This window comes from Engystomops pustulosus, chromosome 6 (assembly GCF_040894005.1).
Source record: "Engystomops pustulosus chromosome 6, aEngPut4.maternal, whole genome shotgun sequence".
Classification (NCBI taxonomy): Eukaryota; Metazoa; Chordata; class Amphibia; order Anura; family Leptodactylidae; genus Engystomops; species Engystomops pustulosus.
In genome coordinates, this window is record NC_092416.1 from 22,617,182 (window position 1) to 22,641,817 (window position 24,636).

Consider the following 24,636-nt stretch of genomic DNA (forward strand, 5'->3'; position numbering starts at 1 on the left):
GGGTCAGACTCGGTCCCAGCCTCCACCAAGTTAACCCAATGTGCCGTCAGCGATATATAGTGGCCCTGCCCAGCAGCACTCGTCCACGTGTCCGTTGTCAGGAGGACCTTGTCAGAAACGGCGTTGGTCAGGGCACGGATGATGTTGTCTGACACGTGCTGGTGCAGGGCTGGGACGGCACATCGGGAAAAGTAGTGGCGGCTGGGGACCGAATACCGAGGGGCGGCCGCCGCCATGAGGTTGCGAAAGGCCTCGGTCTCTACTAGCCTATAGGGCAGCATCTCCAGGCTAAGCAATCTGAAGATGTGGACATTAAGGGCTTGGGCGTGCGGGTGGGTTGCACTATATTTTCTTTTCCGCTCCAGCGTCTGGGGTATGGAGAGCTGAACGCTGGTGGATGCTGTGGAGGATCGTGGAGGCGACGATGGGGTTTTTGTGCCAGGGTCCTGGGCAGGGGGCTGACTATCAGCTGACACAGGGGAAGGAGCAGTGGTGTGCACGGCCGGAGGTGAACGGGCTTGGTGCCACTGATTCGGGTGTTTAGCATTCATATGCCTGCGCATACTGGTGGTAGTTAAGCTAGTAGTGGTGGAACCCCTGCTGATCCTGGTTTGGCAAAGGTTGCACACCACAGTCCGTCGGTCATCCGGTGTTTCCTTAAAGAACCTCCAGACTTCTGAAAATCTAGCCCTCGCCGCGGGAGCCCTCGCCACGGGAGCTTCATTACGTGACACATTTGGCGCTGATGCACCTGCTCTGGCCCTGCCTCTCCGTCTGGCCCCACCACTGCCTCTTCCAACCTGTTCTGCTATAGGACTCTCCTCCGTCTCAGAAGCACTGTGTTCACCCGGCCTCTCAACCCAGCTTGGGTCTGTCACCTCATCATCCTCCGATCCCTCAGTCTGCTCCCCCCTCGGACTTCCTGCCCTGACAACAACTTCACCACTGTCTGACAACCGTGTCTCCTCATCGTCGGACACCTCTTTACACACTTCTTCCACTACGTCAAGAAGGTCATCATCACCCACAGACTGCGACTGGTGGAAAACCTGGGCATCGGAAAATTGCTCAGCAGCAACCGGACAAGTGGTATGTGACTGTGGGAAGGGTCCAGAAAACAGTTCCTCAGAGTATGGCGGTGCAGACTGGGGGGGAGGAGGCTGAAGTGCAGGAGCTGGAGGAGTGCCGATTTCGGTGACATGGGTGGATTGCGTGGAAGACTGACTGGTGGACAAATTGCTCGAAGCATTGTCGGCAATCCACGACATCACCTGTTCGCACTGTTCTGGCCTCAACAGTGCTCTACCACGAGTCCCAGTAACTTCAGACATGATGAACCTAGGGAGTGTAGCTCTGCGGCGTTCCCCTGCTCCCTCATCAGCAGGTGGTGTCTCACCCCACCCAGGACCACGGCCTCTGACCCCTGCAGTAGATGGACGCCCACGTCCCCGCCCTCGTTCTCGTCCTCTACCCCTAGCCCTCGGGTTAAACATTTTGAAAATGAATGTTATATAACTTTAATTTTTTTTTAACTGTTTTTTGTGTTTTTTTGTGTTTTTTAGTTTTTTTTTGTGTTTTTTAGTTTTTAAAACCAAACAATGCTATCCTATTGCTATGGCTATTTTCTAGCCAAGTATGAAAGCACACTGATGAGATGACGCTGAGTTATGAAAAAATAAAAGGAAAATAAAAAGGAAATGGCAGACTGTGCCTAATTGAAATCCAACCCCTAATAAATTTTCCCACTTCGGTCTTTGTGATGGATATGTGCGTCACTAAGCGCTAAACACAGCGGTCGCAAGTCTCACTCCAAATTCCTCACAATTGGCTAGTATATGCACTGCAGCAAGGACAGCCACCAGCAGATCAACCAGAAATAAAATATATATAACGCTATTGTAGGCGTAAGTAAGCCGTTTGGATTCTCCTTTCGGGTGGATATGTGTGTCACTAAGAGCTAAACACAACGGTAGCAAGTCCCCCTGCAAATTCCTCACAATATGGTACTAGCTGCACTACTAGTGCCAGCAAGCCCAGCCACAAGCAAACAAAAAAAAAAAAAGTATAACGTTATTATAGCCCTAAGAAGGGCTGTTGGGTTCTTGTTGAATCACTCCTGCCTAACAGTAATCTACTAGCACCCTAACGCTGTCCCTGACCAGCAGCAGCTCTCTCCCTAGCGGCATCCAGACACAGAATGATCCGAGCAGCGCGGGCAGCGGCTAGTCTATCCCAGGGTCACCTGATCTGGCCAGCCAACCACTGCTTTCGACGTGTAAGGGTACCACGTCATGCTGGGTGGAGTGCAGAGTCTCCTGGCTTGTGATTGGCTCTGTTTCTGGCCGCCAAAAAGCAAAACGGCGGGAGCTGCCATTTTCTCGAGCGGGCGAAGTATTCGTCCGAGCAACGAGCAGTTTCGAGTACGCTAATGCTCGAACGAGCATCAAGCTCGGACGAGTATGTTCGCTCATCTCTAGTCTGAAACTAAAAAGCTCTTTCTCCTCCGAAAAAATCTCACCCCACTGAGATATATATTGGTCTTGTCAAAAGAGATGTGGATGCTTTGCTTAATCGCAATTAAATGGGTGAATTCAAGGTTAATTGCAATCTCAATCGTCATAAGTTTAGTGCACTTGATTCATTGATAAGGAGATAATTATAAAACCATCTGACAAAGGCGGATCGATCGTTGTTTTAGACCGGTCCGCCTATGTCAAAGCAATTGAACGACAGTTAGCCGACACTAAAACATATCTATTACTACCTGGCAACCCGATTTCCCATATTTAATCTAAAATCATTACTATGGTCGATAGATACATGCAAACAGGAACCATTAATGAGACACTTGCTAAATATTTGATTAATCATGACCCTGTGACACCACTACTGTATATATTACCAAAGGTCCATAAGACCCTTATAGATCCCCCGGGGAGACCCATAGTGGCGTCCACTAACTCAATCTTCTCCCCCCTTGCCAAGGTATTAGAAAAGGTAATGACACCATTAGTCATGAAAACACCTGCTTTTCTGTTAGATACTGCAGCCTTTCTGTCGTTGGTTAGAGAAATCAAACGGGTGGGGATAGATAACATTTTTGTCACCATAGACGTAGTCAGCCTCTACACCTCAATTGAGCATGTTAAGGGTATTGAAGCCACTAGGAGGTTGCTCTCGAGGGAATTAAGACTAATATTTGAACAGCTTTTTTCTACAGAAGTGCGGAACGGCCATGGGGTCGAACGTGGCTCCGCCCTATGCAAACTGTTACATGGCGATGTTCGAGGAAGACCATGTCTATACTCATCCCTTATATCAGAGACACGTAAAATTATGGCGTTGATTTATCGACGATATTGTTTGCATATGGGCGGGGCCACGTGAAGCCCTCGATGAGTTCATTCTCATTCTCAACTCCATAAGAGAAGAATTACAGTTCACCACCACCTCAGATTTGGTTCAAGTTAGCTTCCTCGATACATTACTGATGAAAGATGCAAGAGGCTTTCTCACAACTGACCTATACCGGAAAGTGACAGACAGAAACAGTATTCTCCATTTTAAAAGTAACTATCCATTCTCAACCAAAAAATCTATACCTAACTTTCAGTTCCAAAGGATAAATAGGATCGTGGTCGATCCAGAAATGAAAGAGGTTAGATTTAAAGAGATGGAACAGAGATTCAGAAAGCGGGGTTATCCAGAGAGAGTTTTAAAACAGGCAAGATTGTCCATGGAGACACCCCAGAACATTAAAACTGATGCGGAGAAAAGGATTGTTTTCTCACATCGTTTTCACCCTCTCAATTGTAGAGTTGCCATGATTGTTAAGAAACATTGGAGACTTTTAGGGACCTCGTTTTCGAATGTGGAAGAATTAAAAAAAGACCATTAATTTGTAACAAGAAAGCTCCCAATTTGCACACAAAATTGGTGAAAGCAGATATTGGTAGCACACTAAGGGTCCCACGACAAACCTTCCTTGCCACTAGAAAGAATGGAGCGTTTCCTTGTCTGAACTGTGCTCAATGTTCCAACATAATGAGGGGAGATACATTTTACCATCCCCGTTCAGGTCATCCATTTAAAGTAAAAGGTTTCTTTACATGTAACTCCACAAATGTGGTTTATCTCCTTAGGTGCCCGTGTGGTTACTTCTACAGTGGATTGGAGAGACGATGCAACGTATTTCTGAACGCATCAGTAAACACAAATCCACGATCCGATGTAAAGATGTTTTCCAGCCCATCCTCTTTCACTTTCAGAAATGCGGACATACCATTGCACAACTTAAATTTATGGTAATTGAAAAAATTGAACAACCTAGACGAGGAGGTAGTGTGAAACAACTCCTGCTACACAGGGAAGCATTCTGGATTTACACTTTGAACACTCTGGAGCCACAGGGGTTAAATCGTGATTTCAATGTAACCAAAATGTAACTTTGTGTTGGTATTCAATGATCTGTTCATCTTCTTCCTATAACTATACTGATTTTGTTTTGTTTCCCTCACTCATAGAAACGATTGGTGAAATAAATGATGTATGAAGTACCGCCTCCTGATGGTCTCACACCTCGATCTGGATTTTCCGAGGATGTGACATCAACAGTAGGGGACCCATTCACATAATATAAAATAAGCGTCTATAGGAAGTGCATTTAGTAGTTGCCGAAACACGTTCGAAACACGTTCTATTTGTATATATGACTTCTGATTAATAAACCTATGGCAACGAAGCAAGAAATGAGTGCTGGGATATTTTCTTCTATGTACGTTTGGCGTGTATTCGCCTGTTCTCGTGCACCACAACTACGAGGAGTGCCGTCCCTACCTGTGATTTCTGTACTACTGGGGGCAGGCTGGCCGTATACTACATGGGGACAGGCTGGCTGTATACTACATGGGGACAGGTTGGCTGTATACTACTGGGGGCTGGCTGGCTGTATGCTGCTAGGGGCTGGCTAGCTGTATACTACAGGGGGCTGGCTGACTATATACTACAGGGGCTTGCTGGCTATATACTGGGGGGGTGGGGGGGTCTGTGACAAATGCATTTCCCACACTTGGCTTATACTCGAATCAATAGTTTTTCCCAGTTTTTGGTGGTAAAATTAGGGGTCTTGGCTTATACTCGGATCGTCTTATACTTGAGTATATACGGTAATTATATAATTGAGCTTTGATAAAATGGTATGGGGATAGGGTGGGAATGATGGTAATTGTTGTAAAGGTGAGAAACCTGGTATATAGGCATGAATAAATAGATAGAAAAAAAATATTATATAAATATATAAATATAATAAATACAGATATTTTTTGCCCTATATACCTAATTTCTCAAATCCACACACATTTAGTTTAGAAATTTTATTTCATTATATTTATATTATTATTTTTCCATGACATGCAAATACTCTATGTCTATTCTGATTGTTGTTTTGTGTATTTATTTATTTATGCTTTTACATTTCTCATTTTTACTTTTCTCTCTCTTTTTTTAAAGTAACCAAATTTCATCACTATGTATTTTATTGTTTGCCTAAACATTTGTATATGGATAAATATTGTATTGTATTATTTTTACCTAGTACGTTTTAAGGACCTGATGAAGGGGGTAGACCACCCCTGAAATGCGTAGTCCATTGCTTATATTAATAAATTCTTCACAAAGAGAAACTTGTGTTGCATCAACCTTACTACGGGTAGGGCGTCTCACAACAACCAGGTTATTTGCCAATATACTCTCCATGTGATTAACCTGTTGAGATGACATGGTCAAATGTGACTGCAGCAAGTAACAGTGGGGGTTCATGGGTAAATGTCATCATTAAGAGCCAATGATTATTTGCCATGACTCCCAGAAGCCTCTGCGAGGCACACAGGCCGGTCACTGGGTCACATCTATCACATGTTATAGGCAGCCGGTTATATTTAAGCAGTACTGTCACAATGCTCTGCCGTTCAGATGTATCACTGTATATAATAGAAGTAAAAAGGCCCCGCTATGGTTCACACACCCGAGGAGATCGGAAATTATAATAAAAAAATAAATATATTAAAAAAAAGTTTAAAAACTTGTAAACATTCAAACTCCCCCTTCCCTAGTAAGTGTATATAAATGAATAAACAAATAACTGATCAATAGGTCATAGAGTTCCTGTTAGCCAAGTAGGAGTGGAGAGGTGATAAGTGGGGGGTGCTTGGTGGTGGATTGGGCCGTCCCCCACACTAGCTTTTGCCTGCACCGGTACCTGTCACAGGTTACAGCCCGAGTCCTTCAGTGTATGATAAATCCACTGTCACGATTCGGGATGCGTGGATCCACTGGACAACCGTGGGAGGTGGTACTAGCCGACACCTGGAACCAGAGTCTAAGTGGCACCTGGTCTTCACCAGAGCCCGCCGCAAAGAGGGATGGACTTGCTGCAGCAGGGTACCACCACATCGTTCCACAGGTGCAACTAGCCTGCGGTGGCAGCTGAGGTCGAGGTACCTTAACAGGAGACATTCTCGTGCTCAGGTCCAGGCACAAGGTCAGGGCAGGCGACAGAGATGCAAGGTCAAAGTCCAATCCAGGGTTAACAACAGGAGGACAGGTAGATGGGATCGAGAATACAGGCACATATGTGAGAGGCGCTAGCAATGCGCCTGTGGGGGGCGGGGGGCAAGGGTGAGCCCGGGACCCATACCGCGACTTCCACCTTGTGCTTGTAAACATTGAGGCTGAGAATATTTAGGAAGCTACAGAGGGACAGGAACAAGCCTCCTGACTATAATTCTCCAAAAAGCTTCTCCCATCAGTTATCACAAAACATTGTCCCTTCATTTCCTATCATCAAATCTCAAACTCAATTGATATTTCTTCTTGACACCTACCTGCAGCCACGAGGTCTGGATCTATAACTGGATTGGTGACAGAAGGGATTACGTTTTTGTTTATATAATTTCCGCATATTCCAGAACTTTCCAGAAAATTTTATTCGTCATGAATCCGAAGCTTACGGGGATTCGTGGGAACCAAAGTTTTTTTTTCCTCCTTTATTAATAAAATGGGCTTGAATACAATGTGTTACATGGGGCAGAGAACTCTGGGAAGGAGAAAGGAACACCCTCGATCACATGTGCAGACCTGATGTCACACAGACTATAAAAAGAGGCAGCCATTTTCTAATCTCGGCACTTCACACTGCATGTGCTGCCTGTAGCGTCCAGCTGCTTCTACTGTACTGTGCTGCAGTGATTTTTGCTCCGAGGGTGTCCGTTTTGGGGATCTGCATACCCCAAATAGCAGTTCTTTTTTGTTGCTGAAGTGAATAGGAAGAAATCTTTGTAAAATCCACATACTTTCTGTACTGATTTCTGCTCCAATCCCAGGTTGTCCAATTTTGGGGATCTGTAAACCCCAAATAGCAGTTCTTTTTTGTTGTTGAAGTGAATAGAAAGAATTCTGTGTAAACTCCACATACTTTCTGTAATGATTTCTACTACAATCCCAGGGTGTCTGTTGTGGGGTATCTGTATAACGCAAATTCCAATACTCTTTTGTTGATAAAGTTGAGAGCAACAAATAAGTGTCAAATCCAAGTAGCTGATTAATCACTATGTCAGACAGAAAGGTGGCAGGTGGAGCAGGCAGAGGTTGCAGCACAGTAAGGTGACGTCATAGCAGGGGTGACTCTGTGAGGCCAGAACTGCCTTTGTCATCCAGCGGCAGTGTGTTGATCAACAACCCAAAGGTTGTTGACTGGTTGACTAGGTCACCCAATTCCTCAAATAAACTTCTGACAACCCCAGCCAAGAGTCTGTGGGCTCATCAGATACAACAATTAGTTGGTATGGCCCAGGATCAGGTCAGTGTCCCTCACCTGTCTTCAACCAACCTCTGTCCTTTTCATTTCCCTCAGTCAGAGAGCTACTAGGTGGCCTAGGCTCAGCGCCACTATTCAGCTAGGATGAAGTTTTTGAGGACTTGGCAGTGAAGAGATGGGGCAGACCTCCTCTGCTTCCTGCAGTAGGCTGGCTGTGCATACTGACACCATTGAGGAAAGTAGCAGTGACAGGAAAACGCATATTGATGATGATGTAGCCAATTGCACTTGGGAGCTAGGTGTAGCAATGGATTCATCATCGTCGGGCGAAGAGAGTGTCAGCTTGCACTTCAGGCAGTGGAACAGACAGCAAGTCGCTACTGTGGCCATGAGTCAGCAGGGTGGCAGCAGTGTGAGCACAGGAGCCAAACGGCCATGGGGTACAAACCCTGCTCCGGAGGTCCAAGTAAGCAGTGGTACAGGGGCTCAGCGAGGCAGCGGTGTTAGTAGTCTCTCAGTGCAGAGTTTTGGCATTAAAATAACCACCTCGGCGGTGTGGCAGTTTCTTAGGACACCAGAGGAGCCAAGCGTCTGTATATGTAGAATCTGCGGGCAGAACGTGAAGCGTGGCCATGGAGCTAATGTTGACACCACGACCCTGCATCAACACATGCAGCATCACCACCATCCACTGGCCTGGGAGAAACATGGAACAGATGTGGAGTTCCATCCTGCCGCCATTCCAGCCAGTCAAGGAACCATGGTGACAGACAATGGGAGGAACATGGTGTCCACGCTGCACCGATGAGGAATGGCCCATGTGCCCTGCTTGGCGCACTTATTTATTATGGTTGGTCAACAGTTTCCTCAAGTCTTCCACCCATCTGCAAGACATTCGAAAAAATGCCCAGGAAACAGTGAATGCACTACAGCTATTCTAACACATCCAAGCACACCCTCCTTGAGTTGCATCGTCAGAACGGCCTACCCCAACATAGTCCGATATGCAATGTTTCCACTTGTTGGAATTCCAGCCTCCATATGTTTGACTGCCTGTATGAACAGAGAAAAGCCATTAATGATTTTTGATGATGCAAGCGGACCGGAGTACTCCCCAGTGTAACTTTGATGTCAGCCACTGGCAGCACCTGCTGTTTACTCTGGCTTATTTGTCAAGTCGCCAGGACTGCGGGATGAATAATGTCTTTCCACTGCTTCATGTCTTTGAACTCATGCTGCAAAATCTGTCTGGTCAGGGCACTGGAGAAGTGGAGACTACATCTCATGGCCACATGAGTCCAGTGGAGGCTGAACTGGAATTGGAGGAGGAAATTGGAGCACAAGCAGAGTCTGGGGAAATCTGGTGGTTTTTCCACTCAGGTGACAAGAGAGCAGGAGCATCCGGGGAGGAAGAAGACGAGTGAGATGACCCAGAAGCACTGCAGCAGTTTACAATGGAGATGGAGGCCAGGAGTCCCTCAGAGTCACTTGCGCAGATGGCCCGCAGCATGCTGCTTTGCCTAACTAGTGACAGATGAATAGTTAACATCAGGCATAGGGATGACTTTTGGCTCTCCACTTTCTTGGACCATCGCTACCGGTCAAAAATGGGTGACTTTTTTTGCATTCCTTAATGAGCACCTTCCTTCACCCGCTTAGTGAGGAGGTAGCTGCCACCACCAGCAGCAGAAGCAGGACATGGAGCAGACCCTGCACCAGCAGGGGGTGGCCTACTTGGACAGCACTTTACAACCCCGGTAGAGCATCCCATGGACTACTGGGCAGCCAAATTTAATGCGTGGTCGCAACTTGCGGAGTTTTCAGTAAAGAAGCTGTCCTGCCTGGCCAGTAGTGTGGCATCAGAGCGGGTGTTCAGTGCGGCGGGGGCCATCATTACCCCCCGTAATGTGGAAAGAATGACCTTTATCAAGATGAATGAGGCTTGGATCGGCCAGGATTTCAACTCACCAATGCCCTATGCATCAGATTAGATCAGCCATGACGCCTCCCCCAAACATTGAGAAATGAGTCTGGGTTCTAAATACCTGCCTCAGACACTATTCTGATGCTGCCACCCAACTGATGCCACACATCTGTTGTCAGTTGCTCCATCTGCCTTCTACCATCTTTACCAGGGACTGGAATTGTCCACCACTTCCCCACTATATCATTGTGCCACCCTGTGGGCTCCTGCTGCTGCTGTTACTGAAGCTACCTCCACAGTATATCATTGTGCCACTCTGTGGGCTCCCGCTGCTGCTGACGCCACCTCCACAATATATTATTGTGCCACTCTGTGGGCTCCTGCTGATGCTGACGCCATATCAACACTATATCATTGTGCCACTCTGTGGCCTATCATGTTGCCGCTACCTCCACACCTCTGACCTCTTCCCCCTCCTCCTGCTGCTTCTGCTGGTGCCACATTTGCAGTTCTTTTTGGGCAAAGATATTTGGGCAGATATTTTCTGGAAAACTGTAATGCAAGATGCATGTGGCGTCTCTAGTCTTCAAATTAAAATTGAAAATTTCAACTTCGAATTCATGTAAACTTCGTCATTAGACCACCATTTGGCCTCCACTGCTGTGGGCTCTGTGGGCTCCTGCTGCTGCTTCTGCTGCCGCCACCTCCACACCTCTGCCTTCACTTCCACACTATATCATTGTGCCATTCTGTGGCCTACCATGTTGCCGCCACCTCCCCACCTCTGACCTCCTCCTCATGCTGCTGCTGGTACCATCTTTGCAGTTCTTTTTGGGCAAAGACCAGATATTTTCTGGAAAACTATAATGCAAGATGCATGTGGCGTCTCTAATCTTCAAATTAAAATGGAAAATGTCAACTTATAATTCATTTCAAACTTTGTCATTGTACCACTGTGTGGCCTCCTCTGCTGTGGGCTCTGTGGGCTCCTGCTGCAGCTTCTGCTGCCGCCACCTCCACGCCTCTGACCTCCTCCTGCTGCTGGTGCTACCTTTGCAGTTCTTCTTGGGCAAAGACCAGATATTTTCTGGAAAACTGTAATGCAAGATGCATGTGTTGTCTCTAACCTTCAAATTAAAATGGAAAATTTCAACTTCAAATTCATTTCAAACTTCGTCATTGGACCACTATGTGGCCTCCTCTGCTGTGGGCTCCTGCTGTTGCTGCTGCTGCCGCCACCTCCACAATCTATCATTGTGCCACTTTGTGGCCTCCTCCTGCTGCTGCTGCCGCCGCCGCCACCGCCTCTGTGCTCAGTCATTGTGCCACTCTGTGGTCTTGCATGTTTCCACCACTTCCCTGACTTGTCATTGTGCCACTCTGTGGCCTAGTCTTGCTGCTGCCAACTTACCGCTGTCTCTTTAAAACACCCTGCGATTTCCATAATGCTGTTTTCACCCTCCATCACTCTATGATGTTGCCATTATGTTTAGTTTTCCCCTTCATTGCATCTATCAGAAGGAATGAAAAGCCTCAGGATTGATAGCCAAAAGCAGGAGTGGATACAGAACACAGGGGACATGCAGGTATCCCATTTACTGGTCATCTCTCTTTTGGATCCACTCCTGTTTGTTTTTGGCTTTAGCAATACTGATGATGGATTATTAACCGATTGAAAGCGGACACTGACGGATGAAATGAAAGGCAAAATGATCAGTGACATCAATGCAGAATTACTGCCGACACCCTCTCCACTCTTTTGGGAGGGTTTCTACATGTATTTGCGTTTAACAGAACAGGTTCTGTAGTAATCTATGGAATCATCTGATGTCAGTGTAAAAAGAGTGCACTCTGTGATGTTGTAGTGGGATCTTGGCCCTCAGCTCGGTCATTTTGAGGTGGTACAGACATTACCTTGTCAGGCTGCGTTCCGGCTTCACTTGTTTGAAGACCAAACCACTCTCCCTATGCATATTTAAGCATGGCACAACGTTCTACAACAACCTACAGGCTCTCTGCAGCCAGGAAATGCCTGTTTTTAATGTGATTCGTCATGATTCTTTTAAAAATTTGGCGAATCGGGACGAACCGAATTTTAACAAGTTCCCCCATCTCTAATTATGACCTTAATAGTGAATTGCCTCAGTGACGGCAGCATCCTGCCCTCCACCACCATCTCCTCAAAGAGCCTCCAACAAGTCCGGGCAGATGAGGTCCCCCAGCACTACAGAGAGCTCTGCTGAGAGACCATCACTGCCCAGATGCAAATAAGTTTTCCTAGGTGCATTCTTCCCAGAATTCCCTAGTGGAGCATCTATGGCTTTAAGTCTCCACACGCCTTTAAGGTGGCCTTAATTAGAAATCTCTCCATAACTAGAACACCTACTGTCTGACCCTAGTCAATAGCCTCTCACACAGCCAAATCAATTCCCTACACTGTACTGAGGAGACCCAACCAGGTTGATACAGCGCTGTCTGCGGTTGGGGGTCTGGAATAGATATATTGGTTTGGCTTAATCCCACATCATGTTTTTAGACTAGGTCATACTTGGTGTTAAGGGGGCTGCCTTTCAAAGTAGCAAAAGGAGGTATTGTTTTCCATTTAACACCTTGGAAAACTTATTTGCATTCTTATCAATTGTATATAAAGGGAATTTTATACCATAATTTACCACCCCTCTAGATGTAGAATACAATAGTCATTTTACATTCTCTTTTTTATGCAATGCAAATGATCTTAGAAGAGTCACTTTTTGATTGAGATGAGCCATGTTGAGAGTTTGGATGGGAGAAACACTTCAGATGCTATTTTGGGCTCTGTATCAGCTAGAACAATGAATCCTGTGTCATTTTAAAGGATAATTGTGTTTGTCTGCCACAAAGCCAGAGATACAAGCAGTCTAAGTCAGTGATTGGAGCTATATCTGTAGAGCCTATCGCAACTATATTTTAACTGCCTGCATGTCAAGCTCTGTAGCTCACAGAACCACTATCCACAGCCCCAGACAGAGGTGTTTTAAATGACCTACCTCCAGCCTCTAAAAGTGACTCATCTCATTCTTCCAGCTCATTTGTATGTAGCTTCCAGGATGACTTTTAAATCATGTAAATGTATGAAATATGACATCTAGGAGGGTTTGGTATAAATATATTTCATACCCTGAGGCTGCTGTTACAAGAGACAGATTCACACGCAGAAGGAAAAAAAAAACTGTCCCCAATTAAGTCATCCAGGGTTAATGTGGCCTTTCCAATCCCAATCTCTCTTGTATGGCCCCGGTCAGATATGATTGCAAAGGATTTGGCAATCTGGTAACACAACCCATCTTCAACCTACATGACTAATGTGCTGCCTGCAGAGGTTGCTTTAGGAATTGCATGTCCAAGAAATTAATTTCCACGTAATCATATAAAAAAATCTGTTGGTGGAATAAACTATTGTAAAGATGTGTAATGTCTACAAATATTCTACACTCTTGGGCAATAAAATTAACTCCCTCAACAGGGCTCCAGTGTACAGATGAACCGAGGACCCGATGTTCCAGTTTGGATTTGGCCACATGAACGGATTTATTGGAGGCTGAACAGCCAAACCAGTAAATTGATGCTAGAAACTACCCATGACTGTGATTGGCCAGGGGGAAGCCATATCCATGGCTAGTTGGTAAGAGCGTCAATTTGAGAATCAGTTGTTCAGCTGCCAATCCGGCAATATGTCTGGTTCACACAACCGAACCCGGACGGGAACATCGGGTCTACTCATCTCTACTCCTGAGCAATATAAAGTCCTAGAATGCTACTCCATGAGATGGTTTTAGTCTCTATTCTGACTGTTTCCTTATTCTTAACCTAAATCTGGTTGCTGATCATATTTGCAGGTTGTCCCAACCTTGACCACCGACTTAACAATTATGATCCAATCTAGAACTCCGCTTATTCCTGAAGATTCTCCTGCCTGTCCTCTGCTGTTATATGACAGAATCTTTAAGCCCTTGGCCACATGTAACTTACACAGGACCACAGATAGTGACCCGGAGGTCTCCCTGCAGCGTGGCACAGAATCATGGAATTCAACTTGGCAAATATTTTGGAAATGTATTTCTTCTTATTATTTACACTGAAAGCAGATAAATATCTTACTCACCTAATTTTTTATCCCATCTAAGTGATTGTTCTGTATGAATTGAAAATAAACATGTCAGTTATCCGGCTTTTTCTCTCAATAGTCAATTTATCAATCCTTTATAACCAACCTTGTCTAATTTCTATAAACATGTCCTGAAGCTGAAATTAACCCCTTCAGGACTCATATCTTTTCAGATCTGCCCTGTGTCACTCTAAGTGCTTATAGCTTTGGAACGCTATGAGATATCCAGGGGATTTTGAGATTGTTTTCTCGTGACACTTTCTACTTCAAACTAGTTTGAACATTTGGATGATATCTATTGTGTTTAGTTATGAAAAAAAAATTGAAAATTCTTTCTTTTCAAAGTTCTAAATTCTCTACTTTTAATACAGATAGTCATAGCACCCAAATAAATGGATAACTTAGGCCCCTTCCACACTAGCGTTTTTCATGCGCGAGTTCTGCGCGTGCTTTTGACGCGCAGAACTTGCATTGCACTCTGTCCCATTGTTTCCAATGGGTCTTTCCTCATTTGCGTTGTTTTTCACTTGCGTGCTTGCGTTTGTTTTGACGCACGTCAAAATCGCAGCATGCTCTACTTTTGCGTTTCACGCACGTTTTTCCCGCCCCATTCAAGTCTATGGAGACGCATCAAAAATGCATTGCACTCGCAAGCATTGCAAGTGCAATGCGAGTGCAATGCGTTTTAAATGGATGGGTTGCTAGGTGACTTGAATAATTCCCCTGCTCGAGCTCGAGCATTTAGTTAAAAAAACACAGTGAAGAACAGTGAATAATAGAATAAAAACAGTGAACACAGGATCATTTAAGTGAAAAACACAGTGAAGAACACAGTGAAGAATAGATTACAGATGTTCGGCACATCTGCTTACTTGTCGGGAGATACGCGCGGAACGGTGCGAACAAAATAGTATGTGAAGAACAATATATATGTGTAAAGAACACATTGCAGATTTTGTTCGCACCGTTCCGCGCGTATCTCCCGACAAGTAAGCAGATGTGCCGAACATCTGCAATCTATTCTTCACTGTGTTCTTCACTGTGTTTTTCACTTAAATGATCCTGTGGTCGCTGTGTTTTTCACTTAAATGATCCTGTGTTCACTGTTTTTATTCTATTCTTCACTGTTCTTCACATCTGTTAACTTGTCGGGAGATAATATACGCGCGGAACAGTGAAGAATAGATTGCAGATGTTTGCATACATCTGATAACTTATCAGAAGACATTCTTTTTCAATTAAATAAAACATTTTATTCCCGAACCATGGTCCCTTGGAAAAAGTCCCATTGACTTAAAAAACGAGCGTGAAAAACGCACCGAAAACGCAAAAAAATGAGAACAACACGCGCGTGAAAAACGCAAAAACGCTAATGACTCCAAGGAAAAATGGAACAAAAACGCAGCCAAAAACGTCAGTTTTTCACGCATTGCACCCTGACGTGAAATGCAACGCTAGTGTGGAAGGGGCCTTACATTTCCCAAATGTCTGCATTATGTTGCCATGGTTTTTTAAGATTCCACATATTTTACTAGAATGTTATGAGGCTCAGAATTTAGGTTCCACTTTTCACATTTTTGGGAAAATCACCAAAACCCGTATTTAGATGGACCCGCTCAACTTTTAATTGACTGTGAGAGGCCTAAATAATAGCGAGACTCGTAAATTACCCCATTATGGAAAATATACCCCCTCAACGTATGAAAAAACACTTTTGTTAACCCTTTAGGTGTTTTATAGGGGTTAAAGCAAAATGGAGGTGCAGTCTACAAATTGTAATATTTTTTCACAATACACTCATTTTGGGTGGAAAATGAAACATTTGTAATGAATTAAATGAAAAAAGGCTCCTCAAAGTTTGATACCCAATTTCTCCTGAGTGCACCGATACCCCATATGTGGTGATAACCTGCTGTATGGGCGCACAGCCGGGCATAGAATGGAGGGAGGAGCCATCCAGAGCAGATTTGCATTGTCACCTTGTACAGGCTATAATTTATTTTCTTTTTTTTAATGTGGACCTATAGGGGCTTATTTTTAGCCATATGAGATGCACTTTTCTGGTACATAATTTAGGGCATCTATAGATAACTGGTGAGATTTATTTAACTCTTTGTTGGTGGAGGAAATGAAAATCATCGATTTTTAGGAAGATTTTTTTTGGGTTTCCTTTTGGGCCGTTTACCATACCATAAGAATAGTATATTATTTTTAATCTATGGGTTGCCACATTTATGAAAATACCTCATTTATATAGATTTGTTTTATTTTTACTCCATTCTTAGTGAATAAAAAGTAATTTGGCGAAAATTTTAGCATCACCGTCTTTCATGTGCATAACTTTTTATTTTTCAGCTGACATATCTGGTTAAGGGCTTATTTTTTGTGAGAAGCATTGTTCTTTTTAGTGGTCTTATTTTAGAGTGAGTAACATTACTTTTAGAGCATTTTTAAAAATGTATTTATTAAATATTGGGGCAGATTTACTTACCCGGTCCATTCGCGATCCAGCGGCACGTTCACTGCGCTGGATTCGGGTCCGGCCGGGATTTATTAAGGCAGTTCCTCCGCAGTCCACCAGGTGGCGCTGCAGCGCTGAAGTTCCCCGCAACGCACTTGAATTCACCAAGCCCGGCTGAGTGAAGGTTAGTGCAAGCTTCACGACACATTTTTGCTTTTTAAATGCGGCGGTTTTTCGTTCGGCCACGCCCCCCGATTTCCGTCGCGTGCATGCCAGCACCGATGCGTCACAATCCGATTGCGTGCACCAAAATCCCGGGGCAATTCAGGGAAAATCGGCGCAAATCGGAAATATTCGGGTAACACGTCGGGAAAACGTGAATCGTGCCCTTAGTAAATGACCCCCAGTATCTTTTTTTCAGAGCCTTTTTGGAGTTGTTTTTTATTCTGTTTTATTATGCAGATTGTCACGGACGCAGCGATACCAAATATGTGGGAGTTTTGTGTATTTTACTAATTTGGAGAAAATCTTGTTCATTTTGGCATCACTCTTTTCATTTGCAGAACTTTTTCATTTTTCGGCTGACAAATCTGGTTAAGGGCTTATTTTTTGCAAGAAGAGTTCTTCTTTTTAGTGGTCTTATTTAATAGTGCGTAACATTATCACTTTTTAGAGCATTTTTTAAAGGTATTACCGTATTTTCCGGGCCATTAGGCGCACCGGAATATAAGGCGCAACAGTCCGATGCGCCTTATATATGTAATAATTCCATATATAAGGCGCATCGGACTATAAGGCGCAGGGTTGGGGGCGTGGCGGAGATCCGGGGGCGGAGCGGAGACCCAACGGGACGCGACGCCGAGAAGAGACGCGGAACGCGGGGAAGGTGAGCGGGGAAGGTGAGGGGGAGGTGGAGAATAGAATACTTACATAGATCCCCGCTACCGGAGACAGCAGATCTCCAGCGGGAACTGCAGACCACGCGGCAGAAGTTGTTCGTGCCGCGTGGTCTGCAGTTCCCGCTGGAGATCTGCTGTCTCCGGTAGCGGGGACCTTTGTAAGTAGGGTCCGCTGCCCTCATATAGGGCGCACCGGACTATAAGGCGCACTTTGGATTTCCAAGGAAATCCAAGGCTTTTAAGTGCGCCTTATAGTTTGGAAAATACGGTAATTAAAAATGATCATTTTTTGTAAAATTTTTTGCAGTATTTATCCTGGCGCTTACCGTGCTGGTCCAGTAACGATTCTGTTTTATTATGCAGATTGTTACGGACGCGTCAATAGCAAATATGTGGGTTATTTTGTGTGTTTGTGTTTTTTTATACTTTATTAAGTGTTTTTATGGGAAAGTGACATTTTAGGGGCTTATATTTTTATTTTTTTATTTATTCTAATGTTTAAACTTTAGTGTTTTTGACTTTTTTTTTACTTCTACCACCTTGAACTTGAATCAAGCTAGATACACTGCTCTACAAAACTAATTCATTGTAGAGCAGTATAAACTGTCTGAGCATGCAGACGCATGTGCAGACAGTTTACAGTCCCCCTAAGGGGTCTGACTTTGAAGAACATTGGCAGCCCCGGGGACTTGGCAGACCACGGGGTTGCCCAGAAAAGGATCGGATCGCCCGGTAAGCTTAACCGCGGCGTGTAAGGGGTTAACACTCGCAGTCGGAGTAGGCTACGATCGTGGGTGTTAGAGCGCGGTGTCAGTTGTAATAGACAGCTGACAGCCGCTGCTTCAGGTGCCACCTCCGGTGCCAGAATCGGGACGCCATAGAACGTCCCTGTGCAGGAAGTATCTTCCCGCAGGGACCTACTATAGCGTCCTGGTGCGCTTATGGGTTAGCTAGAGAATAGCGTTGAGCTGACCCAAACCATTATGTTTGGGTTCGTACTCAGCATGGCGGGTTCTGATCTGCAGAAATCCTGATTAGGTTCACCCCCCACACCAGTAACGCCCATGATCGGTGCTGACACTGACTGCGGGTGTAATCGTTTACATGCCACAGACCCCCCATGGCATGTAATTGTAACATGCTGTGGGTGGTTACTGATGGGTGACTGGAGGTTTTAAATATTTCCATGGTGACCGATGTTCTCCATCTACCTCCCACTGCGTTTTCCTGTGTCTATTATTATTTTTGTTAAATTTGCTATAGTATTTGTAATTGTGTTATAAATGTTTTGTAATGGTAAACTTTAGCTCTTTTTATTGCAGTAGCATTGTAATTGCTTTTGGACCGCACATTGTTGGTTTACAACATTCCCTGTTACAGGTTTGCTTGAATTGTAAAAAAAAAAAAAAAAAAAAGAAAAAATAGAAAAAAACTAAGTTAAAAAAAAAATTAGGCAAATACAGAGGCTGAATAGCTCTTTCTATACATACAGAATATTTCCCTTGAGGATTCAGCAAGGGAGATAAGATCATTCAGGCGCTGCCTGTACAGACTTAAAGCAAACCTCTTACCAGGAATGTCATTTATGTACTTATAAAACTTTAATTCGCATTACCTGGCTCCCCGCCAGCTGCATGTGGTGAGTCCCAAAGTAGCTGCTATAGGTTTCAAAACCATAGATCACTGAATATTCCCATCAGTGAAAAATGACATTCCCGATGACAGGTTCTTTTTAACTCCTTACTGAAGCGTGCACCGATAGTACGGCGAGCACGGCGCGGTCCCAATGCACGGAGAGGGCTCACGGGCTGGTGCATGTCATATTGCAGCAAAGACTTACCAGTAACACCCGCGATCAGTGCTAGCACCGATTGCGGGTGTTATGTCGTTGATCGGCGCCGGCAAAGCTGCCGTTGGCTTCAAAAAGGTGTCGGCACATGGGCGCTGCCATTTTGTTGAGGATAGTTACTCCCCGTGACGTCATCGGGGAAGGGCGATCCGTCGCCATGACAGCCTGTGTGCTTTTAACATTGTAATGAATCCCCATATACTGCCATACTGTAATATCGATAGGATCGATCAGACAACCTAGGGTTAAAGTACCCCAGGGAGTCTGAAAAATAGTAAAAATAAAAAAAAGTTTTAAAAAAATTATAATAAAAAACCCCTAAAAATTATAATCACCCCTTTTCCCTAGAACTGATATAAATATAAACAGTAGAGATGAGCGAACACACTCGTCCGAGCTTGATGCTCGTTCGATCATTAGCGTACTCGAAACTGCTCGTTGCTCGGACGAGTATTTCGCCAGCTCGAGAAAATGGCATCTCCCACCGTTTAGGTTTTTGGCGGCCAGAAACAGAGCCAATCACAAGCCAGGAGACTCTGCACTCCACCCAGCATGACGTGGTACCCTTACACGTCGATAGCAGTGGTTGGCTGGCCTGATCAGGTGACCCTGGAATATACTAGCCCCTGCCCGCGCTGCTCGGATCATTCTGTGTCTGGATGCCGCTAGGGAGAGAGCTGCTGCTGGTCAGGGAAAGCGTTAGGCTGTTCTATTAGCTTACTTTTAGGCAGGAGTGAGTATACAAGAACCCAACAGCCCTTGTTAGGGCTACAATAGCGTTATATATTTATTTTTTTTGTTTGCTTGTGGCTGGGCTTGCTGGCACTAGTTGTGCAGCTAGTACCATATTGTGAGGAACTTGCAGGGAGACTTGCGACCGTTGTGTTTAGCTCTTAGTGACACACATATCCATCTCAAACATCAAAGTGGGACAATTTATTAGGGGTTTGATTTCAATTAGGCACAGTCTGCCATTTTCTTTTTATTTTACGTTTATTTTTTCATAACTCAGCGTCATCTCATCTGGCATAGCAGTGTGCTTTCATAGTTGGCTAGAAAATAGCCATAGCAATAGGATAGCATCGTTTGGTTTTAAAAACAAAAAAACACAAAAAAAGACAAAAAAAAAAAAACAAAATAAAAAATTTAAAAAAATTTACAGTTATAACTTTCATTTTCAAAATGTTTAACCCGAGGGCTAGGGGTATAGGACGAGGGGACGTGGGCGTCCAACTACTGCAGGGGTCAGAGGCCGTGGTCCTGGGCGGGGTGAGACACCACCTGCTGATGAGGGAGCAGGGGAACGCCGCAGAGCTACACTCCCTAGGTTCATGTCTGAAGTTACTGGGACTCGTGGTAGAGCACTGTTGAGGCCAGAACAGTGCGAACAGGTGATGTTGTGGATTGCCGACAATGCTTCTAGCAATTTGTCCACCAGTCAGTCTTCCACCCAGTCCACCCATGTCACCGAAATCGGCACTCCTCCAGCTCCATGCCTCCTTCCCCCCAGTCTGCCCCCTCCCAGCAAAATTTGGCATTTGAACCGGCATACTCTGAGGAACTGTTTTCTGGACCCTTCCCAGAGTCACAAACCACTTGTCCGGTTGCTGCTGAGCTCTTTTCCGATGCCCAGGTTTTACACCGGTCGCAGTCTGTGGGTCACGATGACCTTCTTGACGTAGTGGAAGAAGTGTGTAAAGAGGTGTCCGACGATGAGGAGACACGGTTGTCAGACAGTAGTGAAGTTGTTGTCAGGGCAGGAAGTCTGAGGGGGGAGCAGACTGAGGATAATGAGGTGATAGACCCAAGCTGGGTTGATAGGCCGGGTGAACACAGTGCTTCTGAGACGGAGGCGAGTCCTATAGCAGAACAGGTTGGAAGAGGCAGTGGTGGGGCCAGACGGAGAGGCAGGGCCAGAGCTGGTGCATCAGCGCCAAATGTTGCCCGTAGTCAAGCTCAGTGGTGAGGGCTAGATTTTCAGAAGTCTGGAGGTTCTTTAAAGAAACACTGGATGACCGACGGACTGTGGTGTGCAACCTTTGCCAAACCAGGATCAGCAGGGGTTCCACCACTACTAGCTTAACTACCACCAGTATGCGCAGGCATATGAATGCTAAACACCCCACTCAATGGCAGCAGGCCCGTTCACCTCCGGCCGGGCACACCACTGCTCCTTCCCCTGTGTCATCTGCTAGTCAGCCCCCTGCCCAGGACCACGGCCCAAACACCTCCCGTGCGAAAACCCCATCTTCGCCTCCACGATCCTCCACAGCATCCACCAGCGTTCAGCTCTCCATACCCCATACGCTGGAGCGCAAAAGGAGGTATAGCGCAACCCACCCACACGCCCAAGCCCTCAACGTCCACATCTCCAAGTTACTTAGCCTGGAGATGCTGCCCTATAGGCTGGTAGAGACTGAGGCCTTTCGAAACCTCATGGCGGCGGCCGCCCCTCGGTATTTGGTCCCCAGCCGCCACTACTTTTCCCGATGTGCCGTTCCAGCCCTGCACAAGCACGTGTCAGAGAACATCATCCGTGCCCTGACCAACGCCGTTTCTGACAAGGTCCACCTGACCACGGACACATGGACGAGTGCTACTGGCAAACTTTTATCATTTACCGATATTATTTCAGCGCTTCTTGCGTATCTGTTTACATTCCCCTCACCCGCCATAACCCAAACTTATAAGAACGCTACTACACTTGATCTTATACAAAAGGTTCTTAGAAGTGCTGTTTGGGGAGTAGCCTAGAGACATGGGCTTGGATTGGCGAAAGCTCGCCTGGCAGCGGAGCGCCAGCTCCATCCCAAGATCCAACTAACATAGTTTTAACTGCAGCACCTTTAATCTACTACTAGTTCACTGCCTCCATACATGGTCCCCTTATCAAACAAGCTGTGTCAGGCAGAATTTTGGGTTGTTTTCATGGCTTCCACATCAAACTTGTTAACTTTGTCGCCACCCTGCTGTGTAATCCACAAAATATACTGCCAAACTTTTATCATTTACCGATATTATTTCAGCGCTTCTTGCGCATCTGTTTACATTCCCCTCACCCACCATAACCCAAACTTATAAGAACGCTACTACACTTGATCTTGTACAAAAGGTTCTTAGAAGTGCTGTTTGGGGAGTAGCCTAGAGACAGGGGCTTGGATTGGCGAAAGCTCGCCTGGCAGCGGAGCGCCAGCTCCATCCCAAGATCCAACTAACATGGTTTTAACTGCAGCACCTTTAATCTACTACTAGTTCACTGCCTCCATACATGGTCCCTTTATAAAACGAGCTGTGTCAGGCAGAATTTTGGGTTGTTTTCATGGCTTCCACATCAAACTTGTTAACTTTGTCGCCATCCTGCTGTGTAATCCACAAAATATACTGGCAAACTTTTATCATTTACCGATATTATTTCAGCGCTTCTTGCGCATCTGTTTACATTCCCCTCTCCCGCCATAACCCAAACTTATAAGAACGCTACTACATTTGATCTTATACAAAAGGTTCTTAGAAGTGCTGTTTGGGGAGTAGCCTAGAGACAGGGGCTTGGATTGGCGAAAGCTCACCTGGCAGCGGAGCGCCAGCTCCAGCCCAAGTTCCAACTAACATAGTTTTAACTGCAGCACCTTTTTTTTTTTTTTTTTTTTTAATTATTTTATTTTTTCCATATAATATTACAAGACATACTTTGCGACATAATCTCCATAGTACATTCAAACATTACATGTCATGATGTAAATAACAACCTATACATAAACTCCCTTCTACAAACATTTACCATCTTATCGCAAAAAAAGGCCATGTCACATATCAATACGAATACTCCCCCCCCCAAACCCCCCACCCTCCCCACCCTCTACCGATGCTGGAGACGCTGAATGTATAAAATCAAAACACAGTGGATTGCAGAGAACCCTCTATCAACCCCACTGAGTCCACATATCCTTAAGTCTGTTGCCCATCCTATAACGTTTCTCAAATGCACATTCGTATGATTTTATACGCATAACTAAATTGCTCCATTCATTCACAGAAGGGGGCTTCTCATCTAGCCAATGTTTCACTAATACTAATCTTGCGAGGAAAATAGTCTTCAGGGCCAAGTCACTTTTTAATCTATCATCTAAAGAAATCGGGAGTAGGCCCAGGACCCCAAAGGTAGCAACTCGCGGGAATGAGAACTGCAGCACCTTTAATCTACTACTAGTTCACTGCCTCCATACATCGTCCCCTTATCAAACGAGCTGTGTCAGGCAGAATTTTCAGGTGTTTCACCAGATACATAGTGGAACGCGGCCCATCTGTCGCCGCTATGCTGGAGACCTGAAGTTGCAATCATAGCAGCGCAATATGGATGCCCCATACTGTCGCTCTTAATCATGGAACCATTTCCGTAAAAACAATTAAAAATAGAACCACTATTCTATTCCATTATTCCTAGGTGAAATATTCAAACGACCCGGCCTGCTTTGAAAATGATAATTTTTTCAAAGTAAACGCTTCTGGCCCCCAGGCCCATTTTGGGTGGGGAGGAGCCGAGAGACAGGGGCTTGGACAGGCGAAAGCTCGCCTGGCAGCGGACCGCCAGCTCCATCCCAAGATTAGGCAGCCTCAGAGGCATCCATGCATGCTGCCCCTGCTGTTTCCTGTCCATTTCGCCTCCACGATCCTCCACAGCGTCCACCAATGTCTCCATGTGCAACTTTCAACTGTCTATACCCCAGACGCTGGAGCACGAGAGGATATACAGCACATCATCCCCTTATCAAACGCGCTGTGTCAGGCAGAAGTTTCAGGTGTTTCACCAGATACATAGTGGAACTCATCTGTCACCATGCTAGAGACCTGAAGTTTCAATCATAGAAGCAATATGGATGCCCCAGTAGTCACTCTTAATCATGGAAGTCGTCTCCATGGCTGCCTCCCCATGTCGTCCCTTTATCAAAAGAGCTGTGTCAGGCTCATTTTTCGGTGTTTCACCAGATACATTAAGGAACTTGGTCACTATGTCGCCACCATGCTGTGTTATCGACTAAATATACCGTCAACCTTTTGTTCACATAGGAAATCATTTCAGCGCTTCTTGCTCACCTCCTTTGGTGAAACCTGAGTCCATTTAGGGTATGTCGCCATGACACTCTCTAGCCTGCTGCCGCTGCCTCTTCATGCCGTCCCCTATAGTGTCAGGGTCAATTATTGCATGTTTTAGATGCTATCTAGCCTCATTCGGTCACTTTTTCATGGCCATGCTGTTGCCCATAATTTTGGCATAATGGTGCGATTAAGCAGCCTCAGAGGCATCCATGCATGCTGCCCCTGCTGTTTCCTGTCCATTTCCGTGGTGTTTCCATCCTTTTCTGAGGTTCCCAGGTGTTTGGCCAAGCTTCCCTGTGCAGAGCCTTGGTCCCCTTGAAAAATGCTCGAGTCTCCCATTGACTTCAATGGGGTTCGTTATTCGGGACGAGCACTCGAGCATCGGGAAAAGTTCGTCTTGAATAACGAGTACCCGAGCATTTTAGTGCTCGCTCATCTCTAGTGCCAAA

The 24,636-nt window shown here is 45.4% G+C and overlaps 1 protein-coding gene across 4 annotated transcripts in view; it reads right to left on the reverse strand.

Annotated features, from left to right (window-relative positions):
• LOC140065583 (alpha-tectorin-like) overlaps positions 1–24,636 on the reverse strand; it is a 54,660-nt gene that overhangs the window by 15,169 nt on the left and 14,855 nt on the right. For 2 of the 4 annotated variants that reach the window (XM_072113177.1, XM_072113175.1), the window contains exon 6: positions 13,882–13,911. The exons of the other annotated variants lie outside the window; for them this stretch is intronic. In XM_072113177.1, coding sequence (XP_071969278.1) covers positions 13,882–13,911 — 30 coding nt within the window. The remainder of the gene's footprint in view (positions 1–13,881; positions 13,912–24,636) is intronic. 4 annotated transcript variants of the gene reach the window in all.